The sequence below is a fragment of the Malus domestica genome, chromosome 01 (assembly GCF_042453785.1).
Source record: "Malus domestica chromosome 01, GDT2T_hap1".
Classification (NCBI taxonomy): Eukaryota; Viridiplantae; Streptophyta; class Magnoliopsida; order Rosales; family Rosaceae; genus Malus; species Malus domestica.
The window spans coordinates 10,534,561-10,554,139 of record NC_091661.1 but is presented as its reverse complement, the minus strand read 5'-3'; the positions used below and the strand labels follow the sequence as shown (position 1 = coordinate 10,554,139).

At 37.3% G+C, this 19,579-nt stretch overlaps 1 protein-coding gene across 1 annotated transcript; it reads right to left on the bottom strand.

Annotated features, from left to right (window-relative positions):
- Positions 1–14,589: 14,589 nt before the first annotated feature.
- LOC114826064 (PLAT domain-containing protein 1) lies at positions 14,590–15,629 on the bottom strand. The gene is made up of 2 exons (XM_029105734.2): positions 15,427–15,629; positions 14,590–15,317 (listed from the first exon to the last, which is right to left on the bottom strand). Exons 1-2 carry the CDS (start codon positions 15,577–15,579, stop codon positions 14,829–14,831), a joined length of 642 nt encoding a protein of 213 aa, XP_028961567.1. The 5' UTR covers positions 15,580–15,629; the 3' UTR covers positions 14,590–14,828.
- Positions 15,630–19,579: the final 3,950 nt, after the last annotated feature.

Sequence of the window (19,579 nt, the reverse complement as noted above, 5' to 3'; positions counted from 1 at the left end):
TCATGACCATAAATCCAATTAAGGCATCTATAATACTACACATACATGTGCATCCCGTAGGACGTAGCATAATTTCATAAATTCCATTAATACACTAATTTTTATAAACATTAATCTAATCGAAGCTCCCTATGATGCGTTTCACCTACAAACAAAACCATTTACGTAAATATATAATGTACTAACGTATAAACGCATTTTCGTACTAAGTGTGTATAATTAAAAAAACTATTTTAAAAACATCGAATTTTGAAAAACAGAGGGCGAATTTGGAATCAAGGCGTCGAAATACGCTAAGAAGGGTCCTCGACAAATTTTGTAAAAAATCAACAGTCAACCCTAAAAAGTCATCTAAGACGCCGACCCGATCAACTATGTTAAAACTTAGAAATTTCACTAAATGGATGTCAAAAATGGACTTGAGGTGTCGAAATTAGCCTAGGAGGGTTTCCAAGAAAAATTTCTAAAAAGTCAACACAAAGAATATTCTAGGAATAGCTCATATGCGTCCTGAGCTCATATGTGTCCTGAAATGACGATCAACGAAAGTCAACAATCTCGCCTCTAGGGGCATTTTCATCCATTCATTCCTTTAAAATTAGAAAATCGTAAAATTAGGGACGGATTGTTACATTTGGTTTCTGAGTACATTTGAAATCTAAACATACCAAAAGAGTTACATGACAATTGTCACATTTTGGTTTTATGGTACATTTAGATTTTTGGTATATTTCGTTTCTTGGCACATTTAGAATCTAAATGTACCAAAAGTCAAAACTTTTGTTCTCAAATGTACCATAAGTTATCTATACATAAAACTTTAATAAGTTAATGAAGTTTTCTTAGGAAAAGTAAGTATTATGATTTTTTTCATTAAGACATTTTTAATAGAAAGTTCTCTTTCTTTTTTGGGGCATTTAGTTGCAGGTCCAAAAAAATCTGCTCTTTTGGATTAAGTCCAGTTAGATGTTCTTACCAATTTAGGTCTAACTGATCTAATTTTATTCCCATTTTGCCCTTTATTGTAAAAATATAAATATATTTAAATTTCCTAATTTATGCATTATTTACTCAAATTCGAATTTCAAAATTGGAATCTTCAAATTCCTAAGTCTAGCTTGTAACTGCCCATCCCAAATTTTATGTTTTTTATAATTTTAAAGCATGAATTTACGAAATTACCCTTCGAGGTGAAATCATTGACTTTTGTTGGCCCTCGTATCATGAGACGTACAACCCATTCTGTTAGCGTATCCTTGTAGTACTTGCTGCTACAAACGCGTGGGTGCAAACAGAATTGAATTTGGCGCTAGAACGAAGATTTTACAGAATTCGGAACGTAAGGTCATTCCGGTAATTTTGTATCTTACGGGATATTTTTCTGTTTCGTCTTTTCTTGCCTTGTTTGGTGAGCGGGTGGGGGAGTATCTATGAGTGGACCCCTTCTTAAATGGCATGATTTATATTAAATGCTAGGCTTGCATTCATGGAAAGCATGGTTTCATGATTTATTTACAATTTATTTTATTTACAATTTATTGAATTTACGTTCATGAGATATTTACGAACCATGGCTTTTTACGCTTTATGATATATGATGGATTTATGGATGTGAAATTATGATTTCACATGACGGATTTATTATGATTTCAGATGATGAGGTTTTGGTATTCCACACTTGGTATGAGATTTTGGTTACGTTTTTTGTGCTTATCTAGTGGGTAATCATACAACACATACACACAACCTAAGTATGTATACATCTATGGTCATAGGACACAGTTGATGAGTAGTGAGATACTTATGACATACTCCCAGCTTCACTGACGAAACCAATGTTGGGTAGCTTCACTAGCCATGGCTAGTGTCGGTGTGTTATGTTATATTTCTTCTCTAACGTAACCTAGAGTTATATAGCTTCACTTTCGGGTGATGGGACCTACCATATTTCTTCACTGGTGTAACCTAGTGTCGTACAGCTTCACCTTCGGGTGATGGTTATGCCTTCGGGAGACTATGATACCCCTAGTTAAGTACATTGTTTTATGATTTACAAAGGTCTTACTGATTTGCTTTCGGACGACTATATTACCATTACTGAGCATTGTTTTATATATACATGTTTTACGAACGTTTTCATGGCATGCTAGGGTTTTCAGAAAACCTATTATGTAGTACTATATTGTGTCTTCAAAATATGGGGTTGGTATGTTCAAAAGAAAAATGGTTTTCTTACTATTATTATTTATATTAAATTGGTCCATTCACACTTTGTTTTGCACCCTTTCAGGGTTTAGAATTGAGGCGTACAATCTCGGCGTCAAGGCATTCCCGTATCGGTACCCTCAAGTCTTCTCGGTGCAGGACCCCTCTTTCTTTGTAATCTCATTGTTATATAATATTCCCTTCGTAGTATTCTTGATTAGTTTTATGCTTTGAACACGTCCCTGCATTCACATATTTTATTATATTTAAATTTACTTATTTTATTTACGTTTGTTCTTTCTTCATAACTTGCATGCATGTTAAAATGGCTTCATCACCCTCGGGTGTCGACTAGCACGTGCCCATCCTGGTATTTGGGGATATTAGGGCTAAGGCGTGTCAGTTTAGTATCAGAGCATGGTTTGTTCAGAGTATACTTAAGATCTTCTCCTACTCTAGTAATGTGTCGACCTTGAAATCATTTGAATGTCACGACTTCCTTTTATTAACGTCCATTGGCACAGTTGTGCAATCTTTCTTCAGCCTGAATTGTCACATCCCATTTGAAGTACAAGAAATTCATGTCAGGATTATGCCTCAGCAGTGATGTATTGGAATGATGGACGTCTTTCAACAACAGACTGATACTCTATGTCATGCGTTCGCTAGGAATGGCGGGTAGAGTCAAATTTACATAGAAGTGATGTGAAATAGAGAAATCTTTGTGGGATGAAGTCTAGTTAGGACCAACTGAAGATCGGAAACGATGATGGTACTTTGCGACTTGCATTCCCTAGGAATGGCAGGCAAAGTCATATCTATATGGAGATTGCTCAAAACATCCAAAGTTAGTGATGGAGAAAATTAAGAAAGCACCAGTTGTAGGCAAAGTTAGTAGGTATCTGTGGGGTAGACCAAATCAATTTCCTTGGGATTGCTGTTTTCGTTGAGAGAATTCGTGTGAACCCTCATGAAAATTTCTTGGTGATTGTCTTATCGATAATATTCTTGTCTACTCCAACAACGAGGTCAATTTACTAAATATCAACAGCCAGCTTTGTATCAAATTCCACAAATGTCGACCTTGGTTAGATTTTGTAACCTTCTTGGGGGACGTGAACGTAGCAGAAGATATTCTTATCAAATCCGACGTTGCAACTGTAGAACATCGAAAATCCTCACGAGTGTCGTGAATTATGAAGTAGCATCGAACTTGTCGATTTCTACCGACAATTGCCAACTAGTCTTTGACCATAACCCAATCCCTATTTTTGGCTAGGAAACAATTTTGTTCTGTTTGAGATGTTGATTGTGAATAAAGTTTCTAATAACTGAAGTTTTGTCTCACCCAATCATTGTTCTTACACTTTTCGATGATGTTGACCAACTTCGAATCTTACGGTGATGTTTTACCAAACATGTAGTTAGGTACTAATGCAACATGGTCGAGTAACGCTTATGCCTTTCGATGGTTGGGACCACATGATGTGAACGATCCTATCTACATCCTAGAGTCAACGGCTATCATCCTGGCTTGAAAATCTAATGACACCTTTTTGTGGGGACTATGGCGATGATTCAGTGTTTGTCGACCAACTCACTAAGCATACTATCTATCAGTTCGTGAGGACTATACCTTGAACCTTTTGGCAGAATCCCTTATTCTTGAAATTTCTCTAACTCTTTGACATTTTGGTACGCATCAACTTTGTTTGTAATTCCAGAATCACCTCTTGATCCTAAAATATGTTGTAGTCAATCTTGGGTCACTCTTTTGTTCTTCGTATCATTTCTGAAGAAGACAGATTGTCCAGGAGAACCACTCAAACATTGAAGGGAATCTTCATTAAGATCATTAGTCCTTCAATCGCCTAATCAACACCTTATCAAGGGAATCTTCATTGAATATTCCCGGAGTTACTGTTGTAGCAAGATGTTATGAATATTGGTTTGGAGAAATGAAGGAAGATTTTGTGAAAACATGTTCATTTGAATAACATCTATAGCATGCATTTAACAATTAAAAGGCGGAATCATGCTTGCATGCATTCAAAAACAAAACATTACCCATGAAATTCAAAGCCTAGTAGATTGGTGAACCAAGACTCAACTCAAATCAAAGTGAGTTGAGAAATATACCTTTGTAGATTCCTCTTTGCATAAGCAAAGGCTAATCACCCAAAGAGAGGGCCTTCATTCCTTGCATATTAAATCTATGGATTTGGATGGAAGAATAGGATTCTCCAAGTTCCCAAAATAGAGAACCTCTAAGTCTCTTCACCAAGGAAAGATTGGAGAAGAAATGAGTGACCTTGGAGTAGTGGGATTGCTAGATGCACCCTCCAAGGGGCCGGCCTCTTTAGAGAGAAATGGAGAGACATGTTCTCTCCAATTTTCTCCAAAACAAACCCTTAAATGAATTTTGGCTATAAAGTCATATTTATACCTTTATTCATTTGAGTGGCAAACTTGTAAATAAGTCCAAGTTCACTACCCTTAACCATATGGCCGGCCTTAGGGTGTTGTTTGGGCTTTTGGGCTTTTGTGAATTAAGTTGTCATACAACTTAAGTTAATGGGCTTGACATTCGAAGCCCATTGGGCCTAAACGTCCAAAACTATCCCGAGGTCTTTAACGAACTTATTCGTTTGATTAATTAACATATTAATTAATCCTTGCCATAAATAATTAAACCATTTAATTATTCTTACTCATCTCCATTGTTTCTTCAATCTCCACCTTACACGGTGTACGATCCATTAGGTCCCTTTTAGTGAGGCAGTGGGCGATTCAAACTCTTTCAAATCGATTGTGAATTGAAACTTACTTTCAATTCTCCCTTTAGTGATTATACACGTTTAGGGCTTCCACAAACCAAGAGTGACACCTAGCAGCATATCATGGTTACCCAAGCTAATCAGAAGAGGTGGAGAACCTATTCAGTTTAGGATTACAAATGCAATACAGTCTTTCTCTAATACAATACTCTTGACCACATTGTTTGGTTTGATAGTTTATTTATTCATGTTTACTATCCAATGTGATTCGTGTGCTTATATGATTACCTTGAATGTGATTTGGAACACATTCCTAAATCTCATTCATACTCTGGCCAGAGATTCTAAATCATATCATAGAGTATTCTCCCTCAAACAGTTTGAAGGTTAGAGATCCCTTGTTGCGCATTCACTTGCCTCCATGGCTAAGTGACTTAACCCCAACGATGCCGTGGACACTCCAATGGAATGACGTTTGACATAATCAAAGATCAAGGACTTAACCACAAGACAACGACGATGCCTCAGGTCAAAGGACTACTTTGCATTATCCCAACCATGAGTTCTCATGTGACATGAATATGAGAACTCTTCGTTGATCGTGTTCAGTGAACTCATTCTCTATTCAGCACCTACGTACTTGTCTTGATGTCACACACACCAATGACTCGAGACTAGTCACTCTCCCTGAGAGAAGACACAGTACGTACTGATCTTAACGGACTGTCAATGCCCAATTGGCAATCCTATGATCAAGAACATTTAGGATGTGTCTACGAAAGAATTGTCTCATGAATCTAACTTCTTTAGATCGTATTCTCCCAATCACATATTCCTTGGACTTATTGTTTAAGCATATAACATTTATATGACACGGCTTAAAACAATAATCTATGCCCTTGATATTAAACTAGATTAGTTTAACATGTGAAATGTCCGTAAAGTATCATCATATGATTGGTTTTAGGGCACATTTCCAACAAGAAAGTCTAGGTTCCCGTTCGTCAATTTCATTAGACTACCGTTCAAGTCGAGTTAGCGTTCGACCATTTTAAACAACTACCACATAACCAAGTTAGGTACTTACACGTATTCAAGCATCAGAGTTGTACATTCAATCTCGATATCTTGTACTCTAGATTTAATGGACTTGTTTTGACCTTAAACTCTTGAATGTTCTTTTAGCCTTCTCGACATGGTTTCTTGCCAAATTCGTGATGAATTCATGATGGATCCACTTGGATGAATTGTGCGCCTAGTTTCATATCAATATTCCCAGGAACATTAGGAGCATAACTCTTTCACAAGCTTACCAAACTTACCAGGAAGAATTCCAAGTGGCCTTGAGGACTGAACAATCTTTTAGCAAGGAATTGGTGAAGGTAGAAATGTAGGTTCTAAGCTTGGCGATTGCGGCATCAATTTCTATGTGTGGCTCGAAACGGCAACCGTCATTCAAAGGATGTGGTCAGAGATATGATTCCTTTAATTCAAGTTTTCAAATCTTATACCCCTCAATTTGGAGAGCGACCCTAGTGATTATTTACAAATGAACGTTTTACTACAAGTGTTCGTCCAAACGCATTTTTCAACTATTTCGCTCCAGACTTGACGGTTCGTGAAAGACGTGTACGTTTGATCATCTATGCTTGGGAGCACGGAGGAGGGAAAAAGAGGAAGAAGATATCATGAGGGGTGAGAAGGAGACATCATGAGCGAGAAAGAAAAAAAGAATAGGAAACGTTTTGGAGGATGAAAGAATATCAAAGAGATTTAAATTTCTATACTTAATCCGATCATTAAGCATAAGATAATCCAATGAATAAGGATAAAAAATCATCATAAAAAACATTAATAGGTATATTAATTACTTAATTACTTAGTTTAGGGATAAATTTGGCAAGATATTAAAAATAAGCTGATGTGTACAATGAGTCATTGGATCTAACTCAATAATCAAGTAAAATTAGACTATACCTCATAAGGCTCACATAATTGGACTAATATCAAAGTTTACCTTTTTTTTGGGGAACTTTAACGAAAAGCTTCTGGTACTGTTCACTTTAACGAAAAACCACATTTTTACACTAAAATGTCAATCATGGTACTATTCACTTTACCCTTTATTTTGTCCTTATCGTTAAAACTCAAAGTTTTCAAGCTCTTTTTATTATTTTTTTAAAATACTCATAATGAGGAATTAGTTAAATTAAATTACTATATGATAGGCAGTTAGTTGCTAGGTTACTTTACGATATATAAATGCATTTAAATTAATGACATTTAGAAAATTAATATTGGTCAAAGTGCCTTAATCAAATCTTTAAAAAGAATAGATGTTTCATGTTAAAACTATATAAAAATTGTCATTTAATAATACGATCCAGTGATATTTCTCTTCACTTGTAAGTAAGAGGTTTTAGGTTTGATTTTTGGCAAAGGCGAATCTAAATCACATTATTACTAGCATATTATGAGGCTAAGCCAATCCCCCTCCTCTTTAGTGTAGAAAGTATTTTTGTTGAAAAAAAAAACTACAGAAAAATTGTAAGGCATTCTAATTTTCTTAAAATTTTATTTTTATCTCAATTTGTTGCAATCCTACTAGATTAGGAATGTGATTGTGTAAATCCTAGTATATCTTGGAATATCTCTCATATTCCTATTAGGAGTAGATAACCTATTAAATGTTGTAATCATAAAGGGTAAGGAATTAACCTTCCCTACTACTATAAATAAAGGCATAATAGGGTGGAATAGAACACACCTCACAATTACACATCTCTCTCTTTCACTTTACTATTGCTGCACCCCTCTCTTTTCTGGCCTCCATAATTGTTCAGTAAATTATACCAAAAACATGTTGTCGGCACGCTCTTGAAGTTGCGCTAATAAGAGAATTTATTCTTCAATCAGGAGAGTATTACATTTTAATTATTCTTCTTATGATTAATTAATTATTTTCTTGAATTGATCTACATGCTATTGATTCAATTTAATTTTTCTTTGTTGAACATGATACGACGCATTGGAGATGTAATTCCGGCTTTATAAGAATGATCTTCTACAAATTCAAAGGCTCTTGTTGTTTTCTGCCAACCAGGTGTGCTTAAAATAAAGTAAGATATTTGAAACAACCATGAAGCATGAAAACAGTCCCCATGATGCATGAACCCCCTATGTTTATATTTTCCTTCCGATATATATATTGTATATGTTTCATATATTTGTCAAAATATATATATATATATATATATATATATTTGTTTCATGCATTACACAATTATATTTGCTATGTGGAATATGTGAGTCAAAGATTTGAAAGAAATTAGAAGCAATTAGAAGCAATTAGGGTTTTTCAAACCCTTCCGAAAACGAAAAAAAATTTAATTTTGGGAAAAAAATTTAGTTGAGCCGTGGCCCCGTAGCCACGCCAAACCAAGCTTGCATCTCAAGGGCTTGGGCACAGGAACTCCAAGGCAGCAACCATTTAGGCTTTACTGCATACGTGGACTAAGCCTCTGGCCCAAGTTTGAACTGTTGGGCCCGCAACCCCCCTAAGAAGTGTACCAGCATTTTTTCGCTAGGCCCATACCAAGCTTTCCTTGCTTGGCCCAAATCTTGTCACGACCCACACCGATGCTAGCCCAGATGGCTGGGCTTATTTCTCACAGCCCACAAACTTAGCCAACCTTGGACTTGACTCCGTGCGCTCCCACCCCAGGCTAGCTTCATGCTGGGCCTTGCACTTATGCCCTTTTTGTGTATCGATAACCAGCAGCCCTCACTGCTGGACCATTTGTTTTTCTTTTACACGCGTGGGCTGCAACTCGAGGCCCACTAATTTTTGGCATTTCAAATAATTTTAATCCAAATGTTATAATTATTTTTGCTTCTACGATCAACCCCCAATGGTCCCGATCTATTGAATTAATTAAAAGTGACATGCAGTCTATTAATCTGATAATGAATCCAAAATTATTGACCTGAAGATCACTTTTGGACATTATCGATTCAATATTTTATTTCTCTTCTTTGAACAAATGACTCACTTTCATAGTCTCGAAGTGCTCACACTTGAATTCCAGAAGCAACTTAAATGCACTGCACTTAGTTTTATATTGCATTATGTCTTCTTGCAGGAACATCTCTTTTATGAACTAAACGTTCATACACTAAATTGAACATGTAGTTTCAAATTTAGTGCCTTTGAAACCTGAAGTTTTCATAAAACAATACACCCATGAAAACTCGACGTTTTTCATGAAAACCATGTCTTAGAACTCGAATGTTCTAACTTTGATGCTTATGGATGATTCATTCCCATAACACCAATCACAATCTTGTTCCCTCCATTCAGTGGATTGTCATACCATAACAAGTTCGATTTTTATGATTTGGACGTTTCTAATAGAAACCACTTTATGTAAGGTACAAGACGTGAATCTCCACTTGACTATCAAGAAGCTAAGACATCATTGAAGCCAACAATGGCATGGAAAAGCTGAATAAGCCTCCGCCATGATCTTCATTCGAAGACTTATGCCCGAAGCATTACCAACAGAAGTACCTCATGAACAAGGATTCCATGGCTCTTTGGCTCACTTCTATGGATCGTCTAATTATGAAGGACATTGCCTGAAGCACACCATGATTATGTCCATGAATGAGTACAATTCTGAAGTCTATAAATCCGATCAAATTTTGACTAGAGAATGCTTTTCTCGTTCTTCCATATTTCTAACTCGCTCTTGAAGCAGTAATGTAGAAAGTGGAAGTTTACCAAATTCTCGGATCTGATTACTACCACAAGCATATGATAGAATCAGGGACTACCAAGGTGTGGCATCATGCCCAAAGCGTGATCCTTGGCATCTAAGACCTAAAACTTCAAGAATAAGGGATAGTATTCCCAAACCTTAGCCTTGCAGAATCTACTTCCATTTCGACGAAATAGATCATTGGTTATGCACTTGTTCATGCCCCTGCCAATGTTGTTGAGGAGTACCATTCTAATAGTCAATATGTGAGATTAATTTTACTCCACCAAACATCATTGGAAAAGCAGAATTTTGACATGGATTGCCTTGTTGACCGAATCCCCTTAGTAAATTTACTTTGTGAACATTTTTCCATGTCCTTGGATTCAAGTTTGGTGTATTTTTTACTTATGGATAATCTTATTAATATTGTCCTCAAATATAAGTTAATTCAATCATGTTTCTTGATACATGTGACAAATTCAATTAAACACATGATAGGTAGGAATGTGGGAAAGTTAGTTGTCTGGATGAATGCGTTCTAAGTTTACACCTAAATCACATCTCTAACAACGATTTCAGATCTATTCAACCTAATTAAGAGCATTGGCATGCTCCTCGTTGTATGAATGGTACTGCATCACCATTTAAGGGACCTTAAATTCTCCTTGTCGTTGAGTTTAAGGATATTCGAGATGACAATAATCATAAATGAAACCACTGAAGAAAATAAAGTGAAATATCTTTGTACCACCTCCAAAAAAAAATGAGCCTGAAGCTTTGATTTGGGGCCAATGCGTTGTCTCCCAACTAGGAACACACCACATATGGTCAGCCTAGAGCCTGGTGATTGAGCAGTTTACTTGCTTTGGCATGACCTTTTAGGACACTTAGGTCGAATAATGATGTTACGACACATCTCCTTACCCGAAGTAAGGATCTTATGCCTACAAGCACACTTTGCCAAGCCTGCTCATTAGGGAAATTGATTTTCTAAATCATCCCTTGCAAATATACGAAACGACTTTCTTTTCACAATGGATTCAAGGGAATATATGTGGACTAATCTAACCAAAATGCAGACCATATAAATACTTATGGTTTTGGTTGATGAATCGACAAACTGGTCACATGTTTGTCCACACACATTGCTGCTAAACCTCATGGCCGATTAAGGGTTCACCACCCTACTTATACTTTAAGGTCCGGGAGACTGGATAATGTCGAAGGGTTTACATCAACGGTTTTCAATAAAGTATTGCATGTATTTTGGGCTTATAATTGAACATCGAAGTTCCATGTTCACCCCAAATAGCCTCGCCTAGTGATCATAAAGCGCAATTTAAATGATCGCCCAGATTTTGGTAAACGTACCAAGTTTTCGGTTTTTGCCTAAGGCGATGCAATCTTGTACACAGCTATGTTGGTCCGCCTTAAGGCTCATTGCCACTTAACCTATTTGACGTTATAGTTTGTTACTGGGTACGAACCTGACGATTTTCGTATTTACGCATTTGGGTGTGCATTCCATGTGCCAAGTTGCGCTGTTACAACATACCAATATGGGTCATCAAAGAATGATGTGTATCTTTTGTCGATCATGATTCTCCTCCACATTAGCTCTCTTCGAGCCCTCGCATGCAATCTTTTTACCGATCATCTGCGAGTTGTCACTTTAATGAGACAATCTTCCCTCCGTTAGGGGGAGATAAGAACGTCAATGTTCCTGTAGAATGACGCAAAGTTGCATGGACGTTGTCCACTATGTCTCATCTCAATCCCCATATCGCACAAGTGTGATAAATAATGTGATGAATTCTAGATTTCAAAATGTTGCTCTAGGCACATTCCTCTGATCTAGCTAAAGTGACGAGATAATATACCAGCAGCAAATATGCTTGCAAGGATATACGTACTTAACGGACGTCGAGTCAACATCCCTGGAAGGTGTGTCGCCCCTGTTGGACGGTTTGGACACCCCTGTTAGACGGTTCGGTACACTGGCAGATAACCAATCAATCTATCTTGGATCGAAGCACTATAGATCACTCGGTTCATAGGATTCACTTCCCTATAAGAGGAAGACACAACACAACAATGAATCTAAACTTGATCACTGTCTCAAATCATTTCCATCTCATGAGATTAATCTGGATTACTCCCGAGACTTGAAGTTTTTGGTCCAATATACTAGTTTGGATGAGCTAAATGGAATTGAAATGAGATTACCATCGATGATGTTTTCACTTATATGGTAGCTATCGACATAAATGAAAAATGATGATATCGAGCCGTGTTTCGTTGATTAAGTGACAACGTAGAACTAATTGGACAACTAAAATTATAATCTAGGTCAAATTCCTTACCAAAGTGTGTATTGGACCTGTCATTCCTACACTGCCCAATGTAACCCTATTATGTTACAAGTGGGAAAGGAAGCGTTATGGGATGAATGAAATAGTACGATATGATGAACGCCTTATGGCGCAAGGTTTTTCTTAAACGTCTTGTGATTGATAGCAGTATTATGAAATGTGGTTAATGTTTCTCCATAGGGATATAGATACGGAGATTTACATGTAAATTCCTAAAGAATTACATTGACTGGTTCAAATAGTTCCAAAACCACGGAACACCCTTTTAACTTGTTTGAGGCGTTCATTTACAATCTGACGGATGTGGTGTACTCGTCTAAGTGATTATTTGATCAGTCAGGGATATTAATTATGCCCTTGTGTGTTAAACTATGAAGTCTTATTCCAAATCACTAGAGTTACAGTTTATGTCGTTAACACGAATCTCACTAAGACTCCAGAAGAGCTGGAGAAAACTGCCTCGCACCTGAAGATGGAATTTGAGATGAAGGATCTTTGGAAAACTCGTTTATGCCTTAACCTAAAGTTAAAGCATTGTTCTGATGGTATTTTGGTCTACCAGTCGAACTACACCTTAAATGTGTCACCTTTAAGTATACCTTTGATCATCCATACGTTATATGCAAATAAGACCCTTGAAGAGGTTATGGAATCTGAAATTCCATATCTAAGTTCAACTTTGCGCTTCGTTGTACTTAGTCCATTGTATTTAGACATGACATCTCCTTTCTTGTTGATCTTGGTCAAGATGCAGCATCGCGCCTACACGCAGCCACTGAATTTATATTAAAGATGTACCCTAAAGGTACTACATGGGCAAATCCCAATGCATCTCGAGCGGATCCAACCCCCTGATCCTCGAAATGATGATTGCCTTGTTTATTATGCTAATGCAGGTTATTTATCAAACCCACACAAGGCACAATCCCTAGAATGGTTATGTCTTTACCGTTAAGGGATTTCGCAATGTCTTGAAGGTCCATGATATGACCTTAGTTGCGAAATCTTCGAATCGTTCCAGGACTCACCTCACTTCACTACGCCACAAGTGAGACATTGTTAGGAGTTCTTGTTGAGCATATTTCGAAGTACTTGCTGTGTTTTCATCCATCGTTGAGTCCCGATGACGATCCATGAAGATTATGCCGCATGTATCAACCCGACGAAGCCGTGATCCATCAATGAAGTCAACGCCAAGACATATTGCGTCCATATCTACATTAGCAAAGCATCAGGATATTGAAGTCATGCAAGCCAATCCCAGACAACCTTGCCGACCTTTACATGACGTCACTACCGAAGTCAACCTTCTAGAAGCTTGTCCAAGGAATTGGTATGCCTAACTATTCATATGCAATGCTTGTAGTTCTCATTTGGAAGATATGTCAAACTCAGGGGGAGTATCCAAAATTGTACTCACTTGATCTTAATGTACTCTTTTTCTCTACGATTATGAGCATTTTTCCAACTGGGTTTTTGCTACTTAACTAGGTTTTAACGAGACACCCATCCTTGGATGATCATACCCTTGTGAGCTCTTTTACTTGCGTCCAAAAGACGTATAGTTTTGACTTAATGCAACTTCTCACTTTTCTCCTTAAACTATGAGTTTTTCTCCCACCTTGGGTTTTACCATAGTGAGGTTTTATGAGTTTTACTTTTTATGCATTCTTCCATTGATTTGAGACCCGCATTTGCTCATTGTACTGACGACTTCATTAACTGTACTTACTTCATCACTGAAGACTTGATGCATTATTTACTTGAGTATTTACACACTCAAGGGGGAGTGTTGCAGTCCTATTAGATTCTGAATGTGATTGTTTAAATCCTAGTATATCTTGGAATATCTCTCATATTCCTATTAGGAGTATATTACTTATTAAATGTTGTAATCCTAAAGGGTAAGAAATGCTATTCCTTACTACTATAAATAAAGACATAATGTGATGGAATAGAACACACCTTACAATTAAACATTTCTCTCTTTCTTTCTACTATTGCCGCACTCCTCTATTTTCTGGCATCCATAATTATTCAGTAAATTATACATACAACACAATCTGACTTTATCCTTTTTTTTTTACATTCTTCCTCTACTTAAAATATTTTATAATAAATAGAGAAGTGGAATTCTATTTGCCTATAATATTGAAAGTAGGCAACATTGCCTACATGGCTCATCAAAATTGTTTTGACTTTGTATTTGCCTACTTCATCGGAGAGACCATATGCAACCATGTCTCATTCATAATTAACATTAATATAAAAAGTAGTACCCTCGTATTAAAAAAATAAAAAGAAGAATGGAAGGATGCGCACCGTGCATTAATAATTAAAATTGGTCTGGCATGGTCCTCGCAAGAAACCAATAATTGGTGGGCAGCGTGCATTAATAACTCTTTAAGACAGCAAAACAAATTGCAAGAGTCTTTTACTAATCCGGATCCCACCGACATCCCAAGACAGCCAAACAGAAATTCCAAATTACCTCATTCACATTATCCTTTACAGATCACAGATCCGAATATCTTACTAATAAAATTCATATTTTTTTTTATTTTGGCCAAATCATATTAGTCTGAACACACCTGAACATACACGGATCTTGATAACCACGACTAAACTTCACACCACCGCGCACCTGATCAAACACGGATTTGGACAACCACACCAACTAACAACTCAATAACCTCGCATCCAAACATAACTTAAACAGTAGAAACCAAACCGATCGAACCGGACCGGATCATCCGGTGCTCAGTACGTCCCCGTTTCTCAGCACCCTCGATGTCGGAATTACAGTAGTTCCTGACGGCGGTTAGCTCGTAGGGCGACGTATCCGTGGCGAGCCACTGCTCGATGGTGAATAGCTGTTGATTGCAAGGAACATGGGCCCCAGTGGAGGTCACCTCGACGTAGTTAACGTACCAGCCGTGGTTGGGGCCGGAGCCGTCCGAGGTGAGGTTGAGAGCGCAGATCGATGACCGGAGGCAGGGACCTCGCCCGCTGAAGATGTCGAGATTGCCCCTCTCGAAGTAGTTGTAGCCGGGGCCCATCAAGCCACCCCAGGCTTCGAGGTTCCTGATCTCGATGCCGTATCCGTACGCGTCGTACAGCCGGAGGTTGACGGTGGAGTCCGTCCCAGCCTTTATGATCGACCCCGTCCTAACGTACGCCGTGTACACGCAATCCGGGTCCTGCAGACCCACACACACACACATATATATAGATAGATATGTACACTTGCAAACTAACATCAAACACCAAAATTTAATCAGAGTTAAGGAGAAGAAAATGGAAACTTACGTCGGAGAAGGCGAGGGTGAGGAAGAGGGAGAGGAGGAAGGAGATGAAGAGACCGTTGACGGAGTTGGTGGATGCCATTTTTGCGAAGAAGGGTAAACTTGGTTGGGCGAGCCGCGAGTGGTATAAGGAGCCTTTTATGGTAGAACATAACATGCTATTTTGTCCATTGTGGACACATTGATTTCTTTTTCGGTGTTTTAACATTATCGGTAATATTTAATTTTAAAGAAAAATTATATTTATATTTTTTATGTTTTTATTATCAATTACATTTTTTTTGTCATTTTCTTTAAATTTCCTTTTTTTTTCTCGGGGGATGATTTAGTCATTTGGTGTAATGACACAGGTTGGCCCATACCACTTGCCACTCTTGTAATGATGAAGATAAGAACAATGTCGGGTATGGTGTAGTTGGCATTGGCTCTTTTTTTTTTTTTTTTTTTTTTTTTTTTAATGAAAATAAGAATTAGTTGTGGGATCTATACGATATTGAATTTTAATAATTCGAACCGTATATTTTTCAAGTTGCATTTCATAGTTCATCATGTAAAAATTTAATTTAATCTGAAATCATTTACTTATTTAATTTTCAAGATAAAATTTCATTGCTTCTTATATAACAAAATCTTCGTTAATTTCTTCAAATTCAATTAGATATCTTAAACATTTTGGATTTGGCTAATATTTTGCAAATATAATCTATGAGGTACAACTTGAAAAATAGAAGATTCGGATCGTTAAAGTTCGATATGATGTGGACCCTACAAATAATCCTTATTTAAAAAAAAATGGGAATCCCTTCCTTTAAAGGTGTGTGTGTATATATATATATATATATTGTGTCATGTGTGATTATGAGGTTTTCTTCATGGATTTTTTTCTACTGAGGTTAACTTTTGTTTTTTTTAACAAACGATATTATATACTAAAGAAAAAGGTTTGACTAAGTCTCACAATATGCTAAAAATAATATAGTTTAAACTCGCATTTGACGAGAATCAAGTCTAAAACTTCTCACTTACAAGTAAAATAAAATATCACTATATCGTAGTACTAAATGACTATCTTAATAGATATTAGATGGACTATCTTTTGTCAAAACTAGAGTTTAAAAATCTTCTTCTTGTTTTTTCATGGTATATTGAGTGTAAAAATCATTAGTCCTAGATTACTCTCGACACTTCTATAGTATTTGCTTGGTTGCAATCACAGAATGCGACACTGCTGTTTGATCTGACCAAAATAAAATAAATTAATTTGGTTTGGATCTTATAAGTGCAGCAGCCAATGAGAGAGCGGACATTCCTCCCCATACGGTTTTGATCGCAGCTTCGTTATTTACGGCGAGGAACTTGAATGGTTTATTTACTTTGGAAAAAGTTGTAGAACTTTCAAGCATGCTTTTGTTTTGGTCAAAAGCATGCAAAACTTTATAAAAAATAAAAAATCAATAGATAAATATACACACCCACACACATGAAAGCATATTTGAATGATATCCCAAGGTATCGTTTGGTATGCAGATGGGACGAGACGGAACGGAACGGAACGGGACGGGATGGGACAGGATGAGACGGAACGGAGAGGGAGTAAAGATGCCCTCAGACGGAAACAAGAAGGAAGAAGAAGGAGACGGAGAGGTTATAATTTTGTGTTTCACAGATGTGGAACGAGTCGTTCCAGGGGGTGAGGCGGAACGAAAATTCATCAAAAATTTGTTCCGTGGAACAGTGCGTTCCACCCGCTTTAGGCGAACCAAACATGGGACGGAACGTCTTGTCCCACTCCGTTCCGTCTCATCCCACGTACCAAACGGTACTAAACACATGAAAAACATGGTTTTTTTTGTTTTTTTTTTGGTCTGAAAGCATGGTTTTTTATCTGTTTATTTTTTGTTTGATGTGAGGGGCTATGAATGGATGTTCGAGTAACATCAGGGACAATGAGATGTTGTTAGATAAGTGGCATTAAAAAAGGGTGTTGAAGGTTAATTGTGTTGGTGAAAGGGTGGCCTAAGTTTTTTTTTTTTTGGTCAATGGGAAATTTTATAACAAAGTCCAAACAGACACAGTACAGACTTCGCAAATGAAAATGAGCAAAATAAAACAATAGCCTCATAAATGGGGTAGGTACAAACAGGACGTCATTTATGCATTCATCACATAAATAAAGGTTCCCATCAATGCCTTAAACAAAAAATTATAAAGAGTGTGTCTCGGCCCAAAAGCCAAGGCCCACACAAAAAGTAAACCCGCATAAAAACCTAATAACCCTAAAACGAGATTCACACACCTCAACCACATCATAATTGGTGGAGACAACTAGCGAACAGGAAAACCAAGAGAAACCTTTGTAGATAGCAATACGCAAACCCATCGATGTCACAACACCGGTAAAAAAGAGCCAAATCTGTGAATCAGGAAGAACCATACCCATTCCAGCCACCACAGTTCTTGTCCTCAGCAGAACACAAACACACAATAGGCATGTGAATGTCTAGAACCAAGTAGTAACAAAAAAGGTCAGAGGGTGTAAACACTAATTCAAAGAGACACCAGACCTTTTGTATGGGTGACACCATATAGTTGTCTTTGATCTGGAAAGGATGAACGTGGTGGGTGTGAGAGGTTGGAGGGCTGATTTGAAGTTTTGGAAGATTTTGAGCGCAAAGCCCCCAAATCTAGCCAAAAGCCCCAAATCAGAGGAATAAGACCTTGAAACATGGGCAAAAAGGCGAAAGACAAAGCTTCATCCACACCACTTATAAATGGTAGGTTGCTCCACCGATGCATGACGAGAATCGAGGCCATCGCAGTTCCAGGGAAGAAAAATCGGGGGGGGGGGGGGAGGGGGAATAAGAAGGAGAATGACAGGCTCAAGAATGAGTTGGAGGCTAGTAGCTAGAAGGAGAGTAAATTTTGTGAATTCTATTAGGGTTAGAGAGTGTATTAGGGCTTTCTTGTGAAAGGTCGCAAGACCAACACCTATAATAACAAATGCATAAATTAGGGTCATGAGGCCGGCAAATATGGGTAGCCAAGTTGAGACGATGGTGGTGTGATTGGGTGGTTCGTGATAGCATTGGTAGAAGTGAAGCAACTTGTGAGGCTATGTTGGTATGTGTGGTAATAGGGATGAGGAGGTATGAGCGGGTCCATGAATTTTCTCTTGGGCGATGTTGTACTTTTATGCGCAAGCGAAAGAGAACTCTAACAAAGTATTAAATATCAATACTATAGGAGAAAGCAAAGAAACAAACAATCTCAAAATAACACTAAATATTTATGTGGTTTGATGTAAAAGCCTACATCCACAGGCAAAAGCGAATTCTAACAAAGTACCAAATATTAATATTGTAGGTGAAAGTGAAGAAACAAACAATCTCAAAATAACACAAAATATTTACGTGGTTCGGCGTACAAGCCTACGTCCACAGACGAAACACGAAAAAGAATTTTATTAAACCAACAAAGATTACAAAAGAGTGTTTAACACTCACACACTAAATGCCATAAATTACAAACTTTAATGAGTAGAGAACCCAAAATAATAGGAAGAGATTCTCCCAAATTGTTCTCTAACTCTCAAACTCACAAATTGACTCTCACAAGTTTGCCAATGAAATAAGCCACACCAAAATAAACTAACCCTAAAGCCCTATTTATAGAGTATATGACTTATACAATGAGAGTCGTAATAGGAAGTAAAATCTAAATCCTAATAGGCAAGGAAATCAAATCCTTATCCTCATCAAATAAGTAAGTTATGAAAACTTTTGCACCAAGCATAATGTTGGAACCAACTTTGCACACCGCCGTAAAAGATAGAGATTCTCAAACTCACTTACCTGTAAAAGAATACACAATCGTAAGTAAGAATAAGTGTACAGGGATTGCGTACCAAAAATGAACCTTAGAAGGTGTATTTATACCAATTGAGGAGAGGACCGTATAGGATAGTAAAATCCTTATTAAACCGGGAGAATCCCAGAGGATATCTAGGAAGTCGATATTGCATCCTCTTAGGAGTGTGATTATTTGCGACGCACGCTGATCCTTAGATTGTAAAGACTCTTAAGATTATAGGAAATATGTTGATTCCTTACTAGATTAGGTTTTCGTACCTTGGGGAGCAATCATGATCAATTTTAGCA

What these genes read in the sequence shown, in the direction of transcription:
- LOC114826064 (XM_029105734.2), bottom strand. Translation starts at nt 15,579, where the DNA reads ATGTTATGTTCTACCATAAAAGGCTCCTTATACCACTCGCGGCTCGCC. An exon ending in TCACCCTCGCCTTCTCCGAC is followed by an intron (nt 15,318 to 15,426) that starts GTAAGTTTCCAT and finishes GTGGGTCTGCAG; the next exon opens with GACCCGGATTGCGTGTACAC.